Source organism: Micromesistius poutassou (genome assembly GCF_964030765.1).
Source record: "Micromesistius poutassou genome assembly, chromosome: 5".
NCBI classification, from domain to species: domain Eukaryota; kingdom Metazoa; phylum Chordata; class Actinopteri; order Gadiformes; family Gadidae; genus Micromesistius; species Micromesistius poutassou.
In genome coordinates this window covers 21,237,989-21,253,082 of record NC_140275.1, presented here as the reverse complement: position 1 = coordinate 21,253,082, position 15,094 = coordinate 21,237,989, and the positions used below count along the sequence as shown (strand labels likewise).

The 15,094-nt window shown below is 48.5% G+C and overlaps 1 protein-coding gene across 1 annotated transcript in view; it reads left to right on the top strand.

Moving 5' to 3' along the window:
• The window catches only part of gcn1 (GCN1 activator of EIF2AK4), a 31,392-nt gene extending 16,354 nt beyond the window's left edge, over window positions 1–15,038 (top strand). Inside the window, exons 34-57 of the mRNA XM_084468599.1 lie at window positions 65–186; window positions 412–526; window positions 1,396–1,575; window positions 2,139–2,359; window positions 2,877–2,945; window positions 3,602–3,740; window positions 4,116–4,312; window positions 4,888–5,030; window positions 5,576–5,693; window positions 6,035–6,250; window positions 6,689–6,853; window positions 7,079–7,240; window positions 7,339–7,431; window positions 7,823–7,966; window positions 8,628–8,897; window positions 9,802–9,915; window positions 10,118–10,348; window positions 10,753–10,946; window positions 11,343–11,457; window positions 11,771–11,867; window positions 12,476–12,624; window positions 13,341–13,451; window positions 13,691–13,912; window positions 14,423–15,038. Coding sequence (XP_084324725.1) covers window positions 65–186; window positions 412–526; window positions 1,396–1,575; window positions 2,139–2,359; window positions 2,877–2,945; window positions 3,602–3,740; window positions 4,116–4,312; window positions 4,888–5,030; window positions 5,576–5,693; window positions 6,035–6,250; window positions 6,689–6,853; window positions 7,079–7,240; window positions 7,339–7,431; window positions 7,823–7,966; window positions 8,628–8,897; window positions 9,802–9,915; window positions 10,118–10,348; window positions 10,753–10,946; window positions 11,343–11,457; window positions 11,771–11,867; window positions 12,476–12,624; window positions 13,341–13,451; window positions 13,691–13,912; window positions 14,423–14,548 — 3,713 coding nt within the window. The 3' untranslated portion in view covers window positions 14,549–15,038. The remainder of the gene's footprint in view (window positions 1–64; window positions 187–411; window positions 527–1,395; window positions 1,576–2,138; window positions 2,360–2,876; window positions 2,946–3,601; window positions 3,741–4,115; window positions 4,313–4,887; window positions 5,031–5,575; window positions 5,694–6,034; window positions 6,251–6,688; window positions 6,854–7,078; window positions 7,241–7,338; window positions 7,432–7,822; window positions 7,967–8,627; window positions 8,898–9,801; window positions 9,916–10,117; window positions 10,349–10,752; window positions 10,947–11,342; window positions 11,458–11,770; window positions 11,868–12,475; window positions 12,625–13,340; window positions 13,452–13,690; window positions 13,913–14,422) is intronic.
• Window positions 15,039–15,094: the final 56 nt, after the last annotated feature.

Sequence of the window (15,094 nt, the reverse complement as noted above, 5' to 3'; positions counted from 1 at the left end):
CTGTTTCCTTAAACATGCACACCTTGCAGTCGTGTGTGTTTTGATGTACTGATTCTCTCCCCAGGTTCCCTGTTTGCCTTTGAGATGCTGTGCAACATGCTGGGCAAGCTGTTTGAGCCCTACGTAGTGCACGTGCTGCCCCACCTCCTGCTCTGCTTCGGAGACGGGAACCAGTACGTCAGAGAGGTGAGACTGACCGCACCCACTGAAGGACGGGTGTACAACAAGACAACACTTATTAACTCATGGAGGAAAAACTTGTAACATTGAAATACTGGGAGACGTGCTATAGGACCAGTGACCGTATTGGATCATGAAGATGGAGTGGCTGTGTAATGTGTTAGTGGTGTGTACTGTATTAACGGTATGTAATGTCTTAACAGTGTGTAATGTTAACCCCTTCACCTCCAGGCTGCAGACGACTGTGCCAAGGCTGTGATGAGGAACCTGAGTGCCCACGGGGTGAAGCTGGTGCTGCCCTCTCTGCTGGTGGCCCTGAATGAGGAGTCCTGGAGAACCAAAGCAGGTTGGTCAGCACATCCTAGGAAATGCAGAGTCTTCAAATACATGTGTTTGAATACTTTTCCAGACATGAATCACTGGCCTGCAATTCTGTTACATTTCACCTTTCAACGATTCAAATGCACAATGATCCAAGCTGTAATGCAGGGCTCTTCCTTGATTTATGTGTGCAATGCCGATCAACAATGATTAAAGTAATGTTTTTGATCAATACCACACTCTAGACTGCAAATTCTACAAATACACAATGCTTGCCGGCCCCTAGGCCTAGCTCCTTGTTTACAAGAACAGGGGCATGTCTCCTCTTGCCATCGACATTCCCAAAAAGCTTGCACCATTAGATAATGATCACTCACACCAGTCTCATAGCCGAGCTGCGTTCAATCACACAGCGTCAGCAGAGACAATAGAGTAGGGGGGCGAATGTGTACCCAAGCATACGAGAACTTGTCAAGCACAATACAAAGAACTAACTATTACAAAGAAATTCCGACATCTTATAAACTACATTTTGTTTTTATGTTGTGTATTTTGGCCAAGTTTTCAATCAGGATACATACCTGGGCTCCCCCAGGTGGAGCTCACTCGATGGATAGTATTCAAATAATGACCACCGGCCAGGAATGTCCCAATGTCTTACCCCAAATTGAAATTTAGCAGCACACATCTCAATAGCAGTTTATGTAGTTGGCCGGTCGTGTTTTTAACGTGAAAGGAGACGCTCATGTCGGCTGCGGTCATCGGGGTTTGAACCCAGCACCACCCGGCCGTCCCACACCCACTAGCTCCTGCTGTTCCTCCTGCTGGTGTCTTCTACTAGCGCCCCTTTCGTCCTCACGCCTCTCCCTGCTCCTCCCCTCCTCCTCCCCCCAGGCTCCGTGGAGCTGCTGGGTGCCATGGCCTTCTGCGCCCCCAAGCAGCTGTCCTCCTGCCTGCCCAGCATCGTGCCCAAGCTGACGGAGGTGCTCACCGACTCCCACGTCAAGGTGCAGAAGGCCGGCCAGCAGGCCCTCCGGCAGATCGGCTCCGTCATCCGCAACCCCGAGATCCTGGGTAAGACGTGGGCCCGGCTCAGGGGCCCCGCTCTCGGGCCCCTCAATAGAGCCGCTCATGTAGTTCAGGGGATTGTCCCTGTGACTGTGATACTGTTAATACTGTTCATGTGATCAATGCTTATAAGGCGGATCGTCACTCATAATGTTGTTATTGGGGTTACTAAACAATAGCCGTTTCTCAATTCGCGTTCTCGTGCGTACTCGTGTACTTGCGTTCTCGGTAAACGTCATCAGTGGTAGCCCAAGCACTGTTCCAATTCCAAGTACGCGAGAACGCGAGTACTGTCGTAAAACCCGGAAGTGTTCTCGGTGCATTCTCGATGAGGCCGTTCTACCGAGGACGCGTCGGAGGTGACTCGTGTGGACTTGGGACCGTTAAATATCCCAGAATGCATCATCGAGTCCGCTGCTGTTCCAATTGCAGAGTGCGTACTCGCGTTCTTGGAAGTCTGTACTTGAAAGTCCGGACTTGCCAAGTACGTACTTCCAAGTCCGCGAGAACGTAGTCCGCGTACTTGGTATTGAGAAACGGCCAATCTGATTGATTGGTTGTCCCGACAGCCATCACGCCGATCCTGTTGGACGCCCTCACCGACCCGTCCAGGCGGACCCACAACTGCCTGCAGACGCTACTGGACACCAAGTTCGTCCACTTCATCGACGCCCCCTCCCTGGCCCTCATCATGCCCATCGTCCAGAGAGCCTTCCAGGACCGCTCCACCGACACGCGCAAGATGGCCGCCCAGATCATCGGGAACATGTACTCCCTCACCGACCAGAAGGTAGAATGCTGTTGAACACAGCCATCATCTGTATACGGCATTTCAGAATGTTAGTAAACAATAGCCGTAACGACACTTCCGGGTGGCAGAACGAGCGGCTACCACTGACCAGAAGCCATCCAGCCGGCTGTAAACACAAATAATAATAATAAATAATAATAAATAAATAACAATAAAGACTATGTCACACAGTCAACAAAACATTGTTGTTGATCTGAAGTTGAAACGATGACGAAAACTATATTAATATAATATAATATATTATATATATATATATATATATTAATGAGACGTCCCGGAGCACCCCGCAAGAAGAAAATCCTTAATTCAAGCCATTTACTTTTTCTCGATCGTGGAAGGGTTTGTTTACTAGTGGTGCCAACGGAGAACGCATCGGCTTTTGCCACCCGGAAGAACATAGTGTGACGTCATGGTGAATTGCCGTATAGGCTGTATTTACAGAGCATTGTTCTCATGTTGTTACACATTTGACTGTATAATAATGTCTTTGTTGCAGGACTTGTCGCCGTACCTCCCCAGTGTCATTCCTGGGCTCAAGGCATCTCTGCTGGACCCAGTGCCTGAGGTATGTGTAGGCATGCACCACCACCCAATGAAACTGGACCAAATGGACACAATGTATGGATACAGGCCTGATTTCTGTATATTATGGTAGTTTAGTTTCCTTTGTACGTTTTTCATTATCTACAACATCCCCAAATGTCCCTTATATTAACACCACAAATTAAGGCTGCAGGATATATATTGTATATTTATAGCCATTGCAATATGAACATGTACGATAAACATATTACAAAAGACTGCATGGCCTTTGATAAAATGTATAACTTATTCATAAATGGATAATCCACTGTTGGACACCATTTCGCAATCAGGGTATATTGTTAAGAGAGGGTTTCACTGGAAATAGGTCAGTTGCATTTAATCGGAACACAGTTTTTGTCGCCATCTGGTGGCTGTATGGTAAAATTGTTTGGCTTGGTGTCATTCAATTATATTCGCTCTGACCTTTCAGAAGGTCAAAATTGTACAATGGGCTCACAAGATATCTACCTATTTGTCGCATCAAGTTTATATTGTTTTGTGTAAAAAAAAATATATATATATATTGTGTAAAAAAAACAACACGTTATCCAATGTCTCATGGCGTCCACCTCACTTCCCTTCCTAAGAGTGTGTCACACGCTAACCGGCCCCCCTCTCCCCCCGCTCTTCCCGCAGGTGCGCACAGTCTCGGCCAAGGCCCTGGGGGCCATGGTGAAGGGCATGGGGGAGAGCTGCTTCGACGACCTGCTGCCCTGGCTCATGGAGACCCTGGCCTCAGAGCAGAGCTCTGTCGACCGCTCCGGAGCCGCTCAAGGTGGGTCCTGCTCCAGCCCCCACGGAGGCTCCTCCTGAGCCTCTTGTCTGCGGTCGCTCTTGTCTACGTTCGACAGAAGGCTGTTTTGGTGGAACGGATGTTGGTCAAATTAGTCGTTACATAACATAGGGACGCGCTGGGACGGTCACCAGTATCAGGTTGATCCATGAAAGTATTTGTGTTTTTCTATTTTATGTTCCACCATTAATTATATGAGGGGAAATAGATGTTCCATATTCAACTTTGTGAACTCAATAAATAATAATAACTAAATAATATAGAGTCACAGAATCATCATGGCGAGAATAGTAATTTAACTGCAGTGAGTAGAATCATGGATGTAATACATGGAGCCGTCCTCTCTGCCTGTCCCAGGTCTGGCGGAGGTGATGGCTGGCCTGGGAGTGGAGAAGCTGGACAAGCTGATGCCCGACGTGGTGCATACAGCCAGCAAGGTGGACATCGCCTCCCACGTGAGGGACGGCTACATCATGATGTTCATCTACCTGCCCCTGACCTTTGGAGACAGGTTCACGCCCTACGTGGGCCCCATCATCCCCTGCATCCTGAAGGTACTGTCCTACTGCTTTTCTCCATATAGGCTTTTATTCATGCGTTTGATTTCTGAATTGTGAATGGGAAAGGCTTTTTATTTATCATTTTCTACTGTATACTTCTGTATACAGTTCTCTAAATTACCTAATTTTACCATTCGACTTGTTCTTGTGCTAAATTAGCAGGGCTCAACTGTTTTTTTTTTTTTTTTTTTTCCCATGCTCTTGAAAAGCACGAGTGCTGCAGTGCAACTTTCATTGAAGCTATGGATAGTGTGCAAACCACCTTTTTTTAAGATTTGCGTCTCAAGGTGAACTTAAGTGCACTCAGACCGGCGCTGCATACCGCCGCTCCTAACCCGTACATCCAGCACTGCTCTAAACCATCATTACCACACATCAAAATAAACACGGAACAAGATCTTAATCTAATCTTCTGACGTGTCTAGTCTTTCTATTACGCAATGAGCCCTGTGAAATCAGAGGTAAACACTAGTTAAGTAAAAACAACATTCACCCAAACCCTGAAACTGCAGAGAAAACAAAGCTCTGAAGTGGTTTGAACTAGGCATGTGCGTCTCTGTGCTTTCCAGGCTCTGGCAGATGAGAATGAGTACGTGAGGGACACGGCTCTGCGGGCCGGCCAGCGCATCATCAGCATGTACGCCGAGACGGCCATCGCCCTGCTGCTCCCCGAGCTGGAGCAGGGCCTGTTCGACGACCTGTGGAGGATCAGGTCAGCACCCAGACTCTAGAGGGACCTCAGACCCACTCCTACTTGATGTGCTGAGAATTCAGTTTATTTCGGGGTGAGGGTAGGCATCCTGCTCACAGTTGTCTACAGGTAGACTCAGGGAATTGGGAATTGAACTTTGGGAATTGGGAATTGAAAATTGAACTGAATTTTGTCTGGGAGTGCAACAGATTATGCAATAGATTAAGAAACACAAATGTAAAACTGTTTTCTGTAGTTGGCCATCTTATTAAGCAAGAAACTAGTGGCCAGAGGCAGCAGTGGAAAAAAAAAAAAATGGAGGTGTCTTTTATCCTGAGATGTTTCATTAAGCTGGAAAGAACTACAGAAGGATGGTTAGCTGGCGAGCGTAGCAGACGTCTCATCTAAAGTGTTTACTTTGAGCAGTAGCTTTAGGACATTAAGTGGGTTGAGATCCTATACACATTTTGTGTAGCATCTTGTTGAGATCCAGAGTGTATAATCCGTGGAGAGAAAGAGGCGCCTGGCCACACATGTTGATCAGCTTTTTCGGTGTTACTCTACAGGTTCAGCTCGGTGCAGCTGCTTGGAGATCTGTTGTTCCACATCTCTGGAGTGACAGGAAAGATGACCACGGAGACGGCCTCCGAGGACGACAACTTCGGCACAGCGGCTTCCAACAAAGTATGCTTGGACAATACGAGTGCTGTGATAAAACCTATACCATGTCCGGGATGAAGAGCCAATTTAACATTGAAATCTTTCTTTGCAAAACTAAAAAGCCATTTTCGAGTTACCCAATACTACAACATGGTGTTACTCTTTCACTCTATTACTTTCATAATGAACATTGAGTTTTTATTTGACTAAAAGAAACTAAGTCCTTAACTAGCTAAACACCTGTTTCCAATCTGCACAAAAACGATGTTACAACTCTGTTGCAGTGAGACGTTATCTTGAGTTTGTTTGGGATATTGCTGTGATCAAATGTTGCTAAACCGTCCCTCCCCCCCCCTCCCCACCAGGCCATCATCGGGGCCCTGGGGGACATCCGCCGTAACCGCGTGCTGTCCGGGCTCTACATGGGCCGCTCGGACACCCAGCTGGTGGTCCGCCAGGCCTCGCTCCATGTCTGGAAGATCGTGGTGTCCAACACGCCGCGCACCCTCCGCGAGATCCTGCCCACGCTCTTCAAACTGCTGCTGGGCTTCCTGGCGTCCACCTGCCCTGACAAGAGAACGGTACGGGACGGGCTCGCGTCCCTCTGGGCCCGGAGCAGCAGCATCCACGCACTCCTCTTCGTCCGTCTTTGTGATATCCAAAACTCATCCTGAGGGCGTCAACTCACTGCTGGAGTTTTTCCTTTGTTTTCATTTGACGTTCTTGTTTATTATCGTGTTCCTTTTAGTGATATGATGATGATGATGATGATGATGATGCAACTGAAATATTATGTTCCGCCTAATTCGTTCCATCCGGTTCTCATCAATAATCTCCCTCCCTTAAATCAAAACCGACTCAAGCATCGACATGAATTTACCGATCAGTTGAATGAAGGCAGAAGGTCTTCTCTTCATCCATACGCGTTAATGCATCTTAACAGTTGTCCCTCTGACAACGTGTGCAGACCATGAATGTTGACCGTGTGTGTGTGTGTGTGTGTGTGTGTGTGTCCTCAGATCGCAGCGCGTACACTGGGCGACCTGGTGAGGAAGCTCGGTGAGAAGATCCTTCCGGAGATCATCCCCATCCTGGAGGCCGGCCTGCGCTCCGACAAGAGCGACGAGAGGCAGGGCGTCTGCATCGGCCTCAGCGAGATCATGAAGTCCACCAGCAGAGACGCCGTACGTTCTACTTCTAATTTTTTTTACTCTATGCAAATATTTGATGCAGAAAAGCAAACTTAATTGATGACTATATTATGTGTTTCGGAGAAGAATAGGCAAAACAGAATCCATGTTTGATTCTGCCCAGAGCAACTTAACGATGAATACATAGCATGCCTGAACCAGCATCCTTGCTGGGGGTCAAACCCCAGGGCCTGTTACTAACCGTGGGTGTGGGTGCAGGTGCTGGTGTTCTCCGAGTCCCTGGTCCCCACGGTGCGGAAGGCCCTGTGCGACCCCCTGGAGGAGGTGCGTGAGGCCGCAGCCAAGACCTTCGAGCAGCTCCACTCCACCATCGGCCACCAGGCGCTGGACGACATCCTGCCCGCCCTGCTCAAACAGCTGGTGAGAGGAGGCCCCCGCGCACAACCAGAGGGGAGAGTGTTTGTAGCTCAGTGTGTACGGATGTGTATTTATTTATATATGTATATCTCCGTTTCCAGGACGATGAGGCCACAGCAGGGTTCGCCCTGGACGGTCTGAAACAGGTCATGGCCGTGAAGAGCCGCTCCGTGCTGCCTTACCTGGTGCCAAAGGTAAGGGATGCACTCTTCAGATGTCCTACTTTGAACTATGTTACGGTTGTAAAGGGCTGAAGGGAATCGTTTGTGATTTGTTAAAATATCTTGGAAGAATCCGACAGGCATTATGTTGAAATATCTGCATCAAATTTATAAGATAGGACTGAAAAGATTCTGTCCCATTTTATATATCTCTAGCTAAAAAATATATATATATTTTAAAGAAGAAATATATCTTGCTTCCTGATTAAAAAATAACTATGGATCAAATATCTGATCAACCACGAGTTCCTCACAATATCACAATAGAATAATATACCAGAATATCTCATGAAGACGCTGTATGAATCCAGTGAGGATGTCTGACGACGCCGCTCACAGTGACCCCTGACCTCTCTCCCACCAGCTGACCTCCCCTCCCGTCAACACGCGGGTGCTGGCCTTCCTGTCCGTGGTGGCCGGCGACGCCCTGACCCGCCACCTGGGGGTCATCCTGCCGGCCCTGCTGTCCTCGCTGAAGAGCAAGCTGGACACGGAGGATGGAGAGCAGGTGAGCCCACCTGGGGAGACCTCCGCCTGTTGAGTCTCAACCAAAGGACCGAATAGAACATCACGTCAGACCATCAGTGGCCAAAGTGCTGTTATATAATTGAATGTTTAAAAAGTAGAATATTAAAACAATAGATTCCAATGCAAGCTGTACATTTAAAAATAGGAATGGACTTGAGATAAAAACTTGTGGGAGGAGATGATTGTCCAAGTCAATAGTTAGCTGTCAAAGATAGCTGACAGCTAGCCTTAATAATTATAACGGCTAAGAATAGCGTTAGTAGAGCACTGCCTAGCAGCACTAACTTAGCCGTTATGATATAGAGAATGGCACTCCTGTGAGCTACGTTGTCTAAGTAAGCGTTTGCTGGCAGTTTCCAGCTGTTGGCATTTAAAAAATGTATGAAATCCAGAACATTTGTAGCACGCCGGACGTAACGTGTTTAAGGAGATGGGAGACAGACCCGCTCACATTATGGTCTGCTCAAATTTGAATCTGTACAGAGAATACAAAGTTCATAACTTCAACCTTAACCTCTATGGCGGTACTAATATATACGTTTTTGAGTGATAATAATAATAAATGATATCACAGCGGCCGTCACCACAAACAGCCTGCCTCACTCACCCATGTTTGTCTGCGTTGCCTCCTGCCACCCCAGGAGCTGCAGAGCTGCCAGACGGTGATCCTCTCCGTGGAGGACGAGGTGGGCCAGCGCGTCATCATAGACGACCTGCTGGAGGCCACGCGCGGCACGGACCCGGGCCTCCGGCGGGCCGCCATCACCATCCTCAATGGCTACTTCGCCCGCACTCGCCTGGACTACAGCGCCCACACGCGCACCCTGCTCTCGGGCCTCATCCGCCTGCTCAACGACGCCAACCCCGAGGTCCTGCTGCAGAGCTGGGACACCATCAGCTCCATCACCAAGGTGCGTCGGTTCAGCCCTGGCACGGGGCGTCGTGACGCTGCGCATGCTAGGGATGTCACGATAACCAGAAATTTAGTAGTCGATACCGATACCAGTGAAATTCCACGATTCTCGATACCCAATTCGATACCACGGTCAAAAACAAAACAGTAAATCCCATGTACTTTATTTATTAAAAACATTTAAACATTCCAAAAAACAGTGGCACTGGCATGTAGCCTTCAAGTAATGAATAAAAATAAACCACTATTAACAATACAAAAAAAGAACAGTGGCATGTAGCGTTCAAGTAGTAATAATTAAAAAATAATAATACGCGCTGAAAGCAGGCAGTCATGCAGCTATGCGGCTGGCGTTTACACTTGCGTGCATGGCGGGGTTTAAAACATAACTTACAACCTAATATTAAGTAATATAACGCAGGTGCGCAAGGCAGCCACAGGAGACGCCAACATTGTTTTCAACTGCTCGGTACCGCGCCGTATTAATTACCAAGTTTTGAAAAGAAAAAGTATTTGAAGCGAATAAGCAACGCTGTTTTTGATTTGTTTATTTGGTTTTGAACGAATAGTTTTGGCTGCATGCATCCAAGGGTGGGAGAGGCTCGGACTCCATTCTCCGTGGGTGTTTCCACATGCTGCCGCAAATTGGACAGTGACAAATGGCTGCAAAGTGTTCCCCTTCTGGCTCTGCCGCACACCCCTCACGCGCACGCAACGCAGATCGGGCACCGCAATGATGTGCCTGGTCTCGGTTCAGATTGAGCGATGCACTTCACTGTTTCAATAGTATAAATACAATCTTCTTAATAGAAATGCATAGTCAGCAGCTACAATGATCGGGTGTCGGAGAAAGGCACGTTGTTATTCGCTGTACTGAGCCTGGTTTTGTCCCCGTGTTGCAGAAGCTGGACGCCAGCAGCCAGCTGGCTCTGATAGACGACCTGCACAGGGACCTGAGGTCCGTCACTGCAGACGTGAAGGGGCAGCATCTCCCCGGCTTCTGCCTGCCCAAGAAGGTACGGTCGGACCCGTTCCCGGAACACAGACAGGCGGACGTATTGTGTCAGCCGCTGTGACCCGGGTTGGGACCACGGCACTCTAATTAAAACGTCAAGTCTCTTTAACATGTCTTGGAGCAGTGCTCTGAATCCTCTCCTATACTCTCTTTACTGTCCTCCTCTGAAACATTCTGGTGTTTTCTTTCCTGTTGTCGCTCAGGGCGTCACCTGCATCCTGCCCGTGCTCCGAGAGGGCGTCCTGACCGGCAGCCCGGAGCAGAAGGAGGAGGCCGCCAAGGCCCTAGGGGCCGTCATCAAGCTGACCTCCGCCGAGGCCCTGCGGCCCTCCGTGGTCAACATAACGGGGCCCCTCATTCGTATCCTAGGAGACCGCTTTGCCTGGACGGTGAAGACCGCCCTGCTAGAAACCCTCACCCTGCTGCTGGCTAAGGTCCGTACCTCCCGCTCTGTACCGGTCACTGCCTTTAACCAGTCTCTTTGTTTCTGAAGCTTCATCCCTGCGGACAGGGCCGCCTGTTAATAGGAGGCATACCTCTGCAGGACATGCACGTGGACCGTATGATTGTCGCATAGCAACACAGAAATATGGTATTCTTAGTAACCATTCATAACAGAAGGGGTAGGGAATCATTTTAATATCTTCTAAATCTCTCAACCAGTCTTCCATCAAACTACTACTTGGTTGATTGGGGGGAAAAAAGAGGGCCAGTGGACCAATAGTCATCCAGGTGGCAGATGTCCGTCTACTATGTTCAGACGGGGGGGCAGATGTCCGGCCACACTAACCACCCTAACACCCCCCTCCTCCCCTCCCCCCCCCCCCCCCCCTGGCAGGTGGGCATCGCTCTGAAGCCCTTCCTGCCCCAGCTGCAGACCACCTTCCTGAAGGCGCTGCAGGACGTGAGCCGCGGCGTGAGGCTGAAGGCGGCCGAGGCCCTGGGCCAGCTGGTGGCCATCCACACCAAGGTGGACCCGCTGTTCACAGAGCAGCTGGCCGCCATCCGCAACGCGGAGGACGCCGGCGTCAGGTGGGCGGGGCCACGTGTGCCAAAGCTTTTGTTTTTTTTTATTGGTGGTTTGTTTTACTTCCACTGATTGGTTCACAAACAGATGGAAACACTGATAGAGGCAGATGTTACATTTTTGAGACTCTTGCTGTCTACTACTGTTTTCATTTTTAAACTTAATATTTGTAATGCCTCGTATATATATAGATGTGTGTGTGTATGTATATATATATATATATATATATATATATCTATATGTGTATATATATATATATCTATATGTGTATATATATATATATATATATATATATATACAGACAGACAGACAGACAGACATTATGCTTGGGGATCACTGTATTCTCTGTGAAGTCTCCCTTTATAATGTATAATTACTGTCCCCCCCCTCCCCCCCCACAGGGAGACAATGCTCCAGGCGTTGCGCTTTGTCATCCAGGGCGCTGGGTCAAAGGTGGATCCAGCCATCCGCAAGAACATCACCACCACACTGCTGGGCATGCTGGGACACGATGAGGTATGAGGGGGGCTGACGACCACACCCTGCGTGTGTTCAGACTATAGACTTCTATAGTGAGGAGGAGTACGGACCTCTATATTGAGGAGGAGTACGGACCTCTATATTGAGGAGGAGTACGGACCTCTATATTGAGGAGTACAGACCTCTATATTGAGGAGTACAGACCTCTATGTTGTACTAAAGACCATTCACACATGGAGCTCTTCACATTCACAGAGTGACGTGTCATTTATTCAATCGAAACCCTGATGTCGATCTCACAGGATGTGGTTTTGTTGCCTGTAGACTGACTAGATGCCTGTCTGTGTAGGATGCGACGCGCATGTCGTCGGCGGGCTGTGTCGGTGAGCTGTGTGCGTTCTTGTCGGAGGAGGAACTGAGGAGTGTGTTGCAGCAGCACATCCTGGGTAGGTAGATCCACCGCCTCCTCACGGAGGGACGTCAGCCAACACTGCTTTGGGACGGTGAAGACCTGCCTACGAGTGTGAACCGCTAACGCTGTACAGAATGGAGCTATGCTTAAGTCCCTATTTAATGTGAAGAGTTTAGAACTAGATACGCTGTCCATCGCCTATGTCTATTGGGTCATTTAGCCAACGGTTTCATCCAAGGCGTCTCCCACCATTATTTTTTGATCCGTGTCATTACTGAATAGCCACATGACCATCCTGGTCAAGTGACCTCCATTTCTGTTCCACCACACGGTCCAGGACTCGGTCAGGACTCTAGCCTCACATCGATCTTCTAAGTTTAAGACGATTAAGACTGTCGGAGGAGGAGGAGGAGGAGGTTGTCCGTCAAGGCCAGTAATCCCGCCAACTGAAACCAGTGTGGGCTGCTAGAAGTCCAGACTGATCCTTGTAGTCAATAATCCGACACATCAGGCGAATTACAAAGTAAACTGAAATGCTCAAATTGCATTACATTGGGAACATTAAATAGTCTCCATAACACATTGCGTCGCATTACTTGATATGAATGAATGACATAACAATGATGTGCTGTGTCCCTGCAGCCGATATATCCGGTGTGGACTGGATGGTGCGTCACGGCCGCAGCCTGGCCCTGGCCAATGCGGTGAAGTCTGCCCCCGAGCAGTTGTACGCAGAGGAGTACCGGGACACCGTGGCAGAGACCATCCTCACCAACGCCACCGCCGACCGGGTGAGTAGGGGCAACGTTACAAATAGTGGATCACGTTTTAGTTTGAGTAGCTCGTTTAAAATGGGTTTCACTAAGGGCGTCTGGCTCTTAATGAACAGGGAGGAACTCTCGAAGGAACGCAGAGTGGGGGAACCCTCCTTCCAGTCATGGTGAAGAGTGCAATGAGTATAATGGTTGACATTCACAGTAGTGTTACAAGCAAACATTTAGAATTTTTTTTTTTTAAGTTTAAATTGTGATGAGGTGCAGGCCAGTGAGCAAGCTTATAGCCGTCAAGGGTGTCCGGACACTGTCACTGCAACACACTCAAACGAGGCGGCCTTATGATTAGATGGGGCAGGGTGGCCGAGAACCATCTACCTCTAAGCTAGTGGCCGTCAGCAGCAAGGGTATGCCAGTGCCGGCCAACAGGTCGAACCTGCTGCAACCAGAGCTGAGGGGCCCCTCTAGGAGCCAAATGACAGAGAGAAGAGGAAGGGTTCAAGTTTGAATTTGGATGGCTCAGTAGAGTCTGCCTCCTTGATTACTGGTGGCTGATTGTTCCACAGATAGGGATAGGAAAGCGATCGTTTTCCTGCTGGCTTCTCGTTAACTTAGTAAGAAGGCCAGCTCCTGAAGACCGGAAGGCCCAAGAAAGACGATAGGGAATCATAAGGTCCTTCAGGTAGGATGGTGCTAAACTGTGTGTGTGTGTGTCTGTGTCCCTTTTCTCCCAGATTCCCATCGCCACCAGTGGCATTAGAGCCATGGGCTACTTGATGAGGCATCAGCTCAGAGCAGAGGGCGGCAGCGCGGTTCCCCAGCGCATCATCACACACTTTGTCAAGGTAAGGCTGCCTTCGCATCATGACGATGATTTCTCTGCAAAGCTTCTCGGCCTGCGTTCAAGCCACCTGCAAGCCTCTGTGAGAGCAGGACTTGAAATGTCGACTGTAAATAACAAAAAAAACGGGTTGCTCTGATCAGAGGATTACCAACCGTAAGCCAAAACCCTCCGGTCGTGTTTTGTCCTGAACATCCTTTTAGGTTTGGTTTATCACAAAGTCTTTCGCTCCCCTCGCTACAGTGTCTGCAGAACCAGTCGAGCGACATCCGGCTGGCGTCGGAGCGCGTGCTGTGGTGGGTGTTCCGCGAGGCGGCCACGCCCCCCCTGGAGGCCGGCCACATCAAGCCTCTGCTGAAGACCCTGCTGGACAACACCAAGGACAAGAACACCAGCGTGCGGGCCCAGAGCGACCACACCATCGTCAGCCTGCTGCGCCTGCGCCAGGGCGAGGAGACCATGCAGGTGAGCCCCCTGCTACCATCATGTGCTGCTGGCTCCAACCTCCCCCCCCCCCCCCCGTTTGCGACTGTTTTTCGTAGGCGCAAATCTGGGAAAAGTCTCGCCTCAAGCGCTAGGATTGGACAGGCAGGACTGTCAGTCAAACTCGCACGCTGACCCCTAACCATAACCCTAACCCTATCAGAGAAATGCGTTTCACTAACGTTAGTTTTAATAATTTAATAGTTACCTACCCTGCGGGTCACATGACGGAATTTAGCATTTTTGGATTGTATCAGGGATTTAAACCAACGTGATTGGATAATCTCCAGCTTCCCCTCATTAATATTCAGGATTTCCCAGATTCCGCCTGACGAAAAAAAAACACATTCGCCTCCCATTTCTATCGCCATTGATTTGTAGGACCTCGAGGTGGAAAGCGATTCCCTTCGGGTTGTCATCAGGTGTGGTGCGCGTGGTGGTGTAGGGTTGATTTCTGCCGGTGGTTAACAACGGTTCTGTCGATGTCTACAGAGTGTCACTGCCATCCTGGATGCGGCCAGCAACGACCTGTTGTCAGATTGCCACCGGCGGTCGCTGAAGAAGATAGCCAGCCTCCCGGACTCCAACGAAGAGATTGACGATACCATCCTGACGTGATTGGGACCCATCGACATTCTCAGGCATACTGAGAAAAGCCCTCTTGAGCGAGAGCTTGATTTGAAGTGTCATAAATACATAAATTAATGCAAATCCCAAGCACACACTCGCAACACTTTTTCTTTTCTTTTTTTTTGCCATATATGCACCCTGGACTGTGTCTGAATTGGCTTTCCTTAATGTTTCTTCACATTTTTTTCCCCTTCATTGTTTTATCATTTTTATCCTACAAATCCTACATTTTTTTTAAATGTAACTTGACGTTGGAATGAGATGTTTAATCTTTTTTCGACATGTTATTTCAGTGTGCCAGTTATTTTACAAAAATAATTTTGAGAACCAACAAAGACACAGATAAATGATAATTACCCCGTTTTATTTGGACCTTGTGTGATTGTGAGGGATCAACTTGATATAACAAGAGAAATGACATTCTGATCAGTGAAATGGTTGTAAAAAGCAATACAAATAAAGACATGATCTGATTTCAGTTTTTTTGTGGTTATTCTGAAAAAAATAGTTTATAATAGTGAAACTTAACATGAC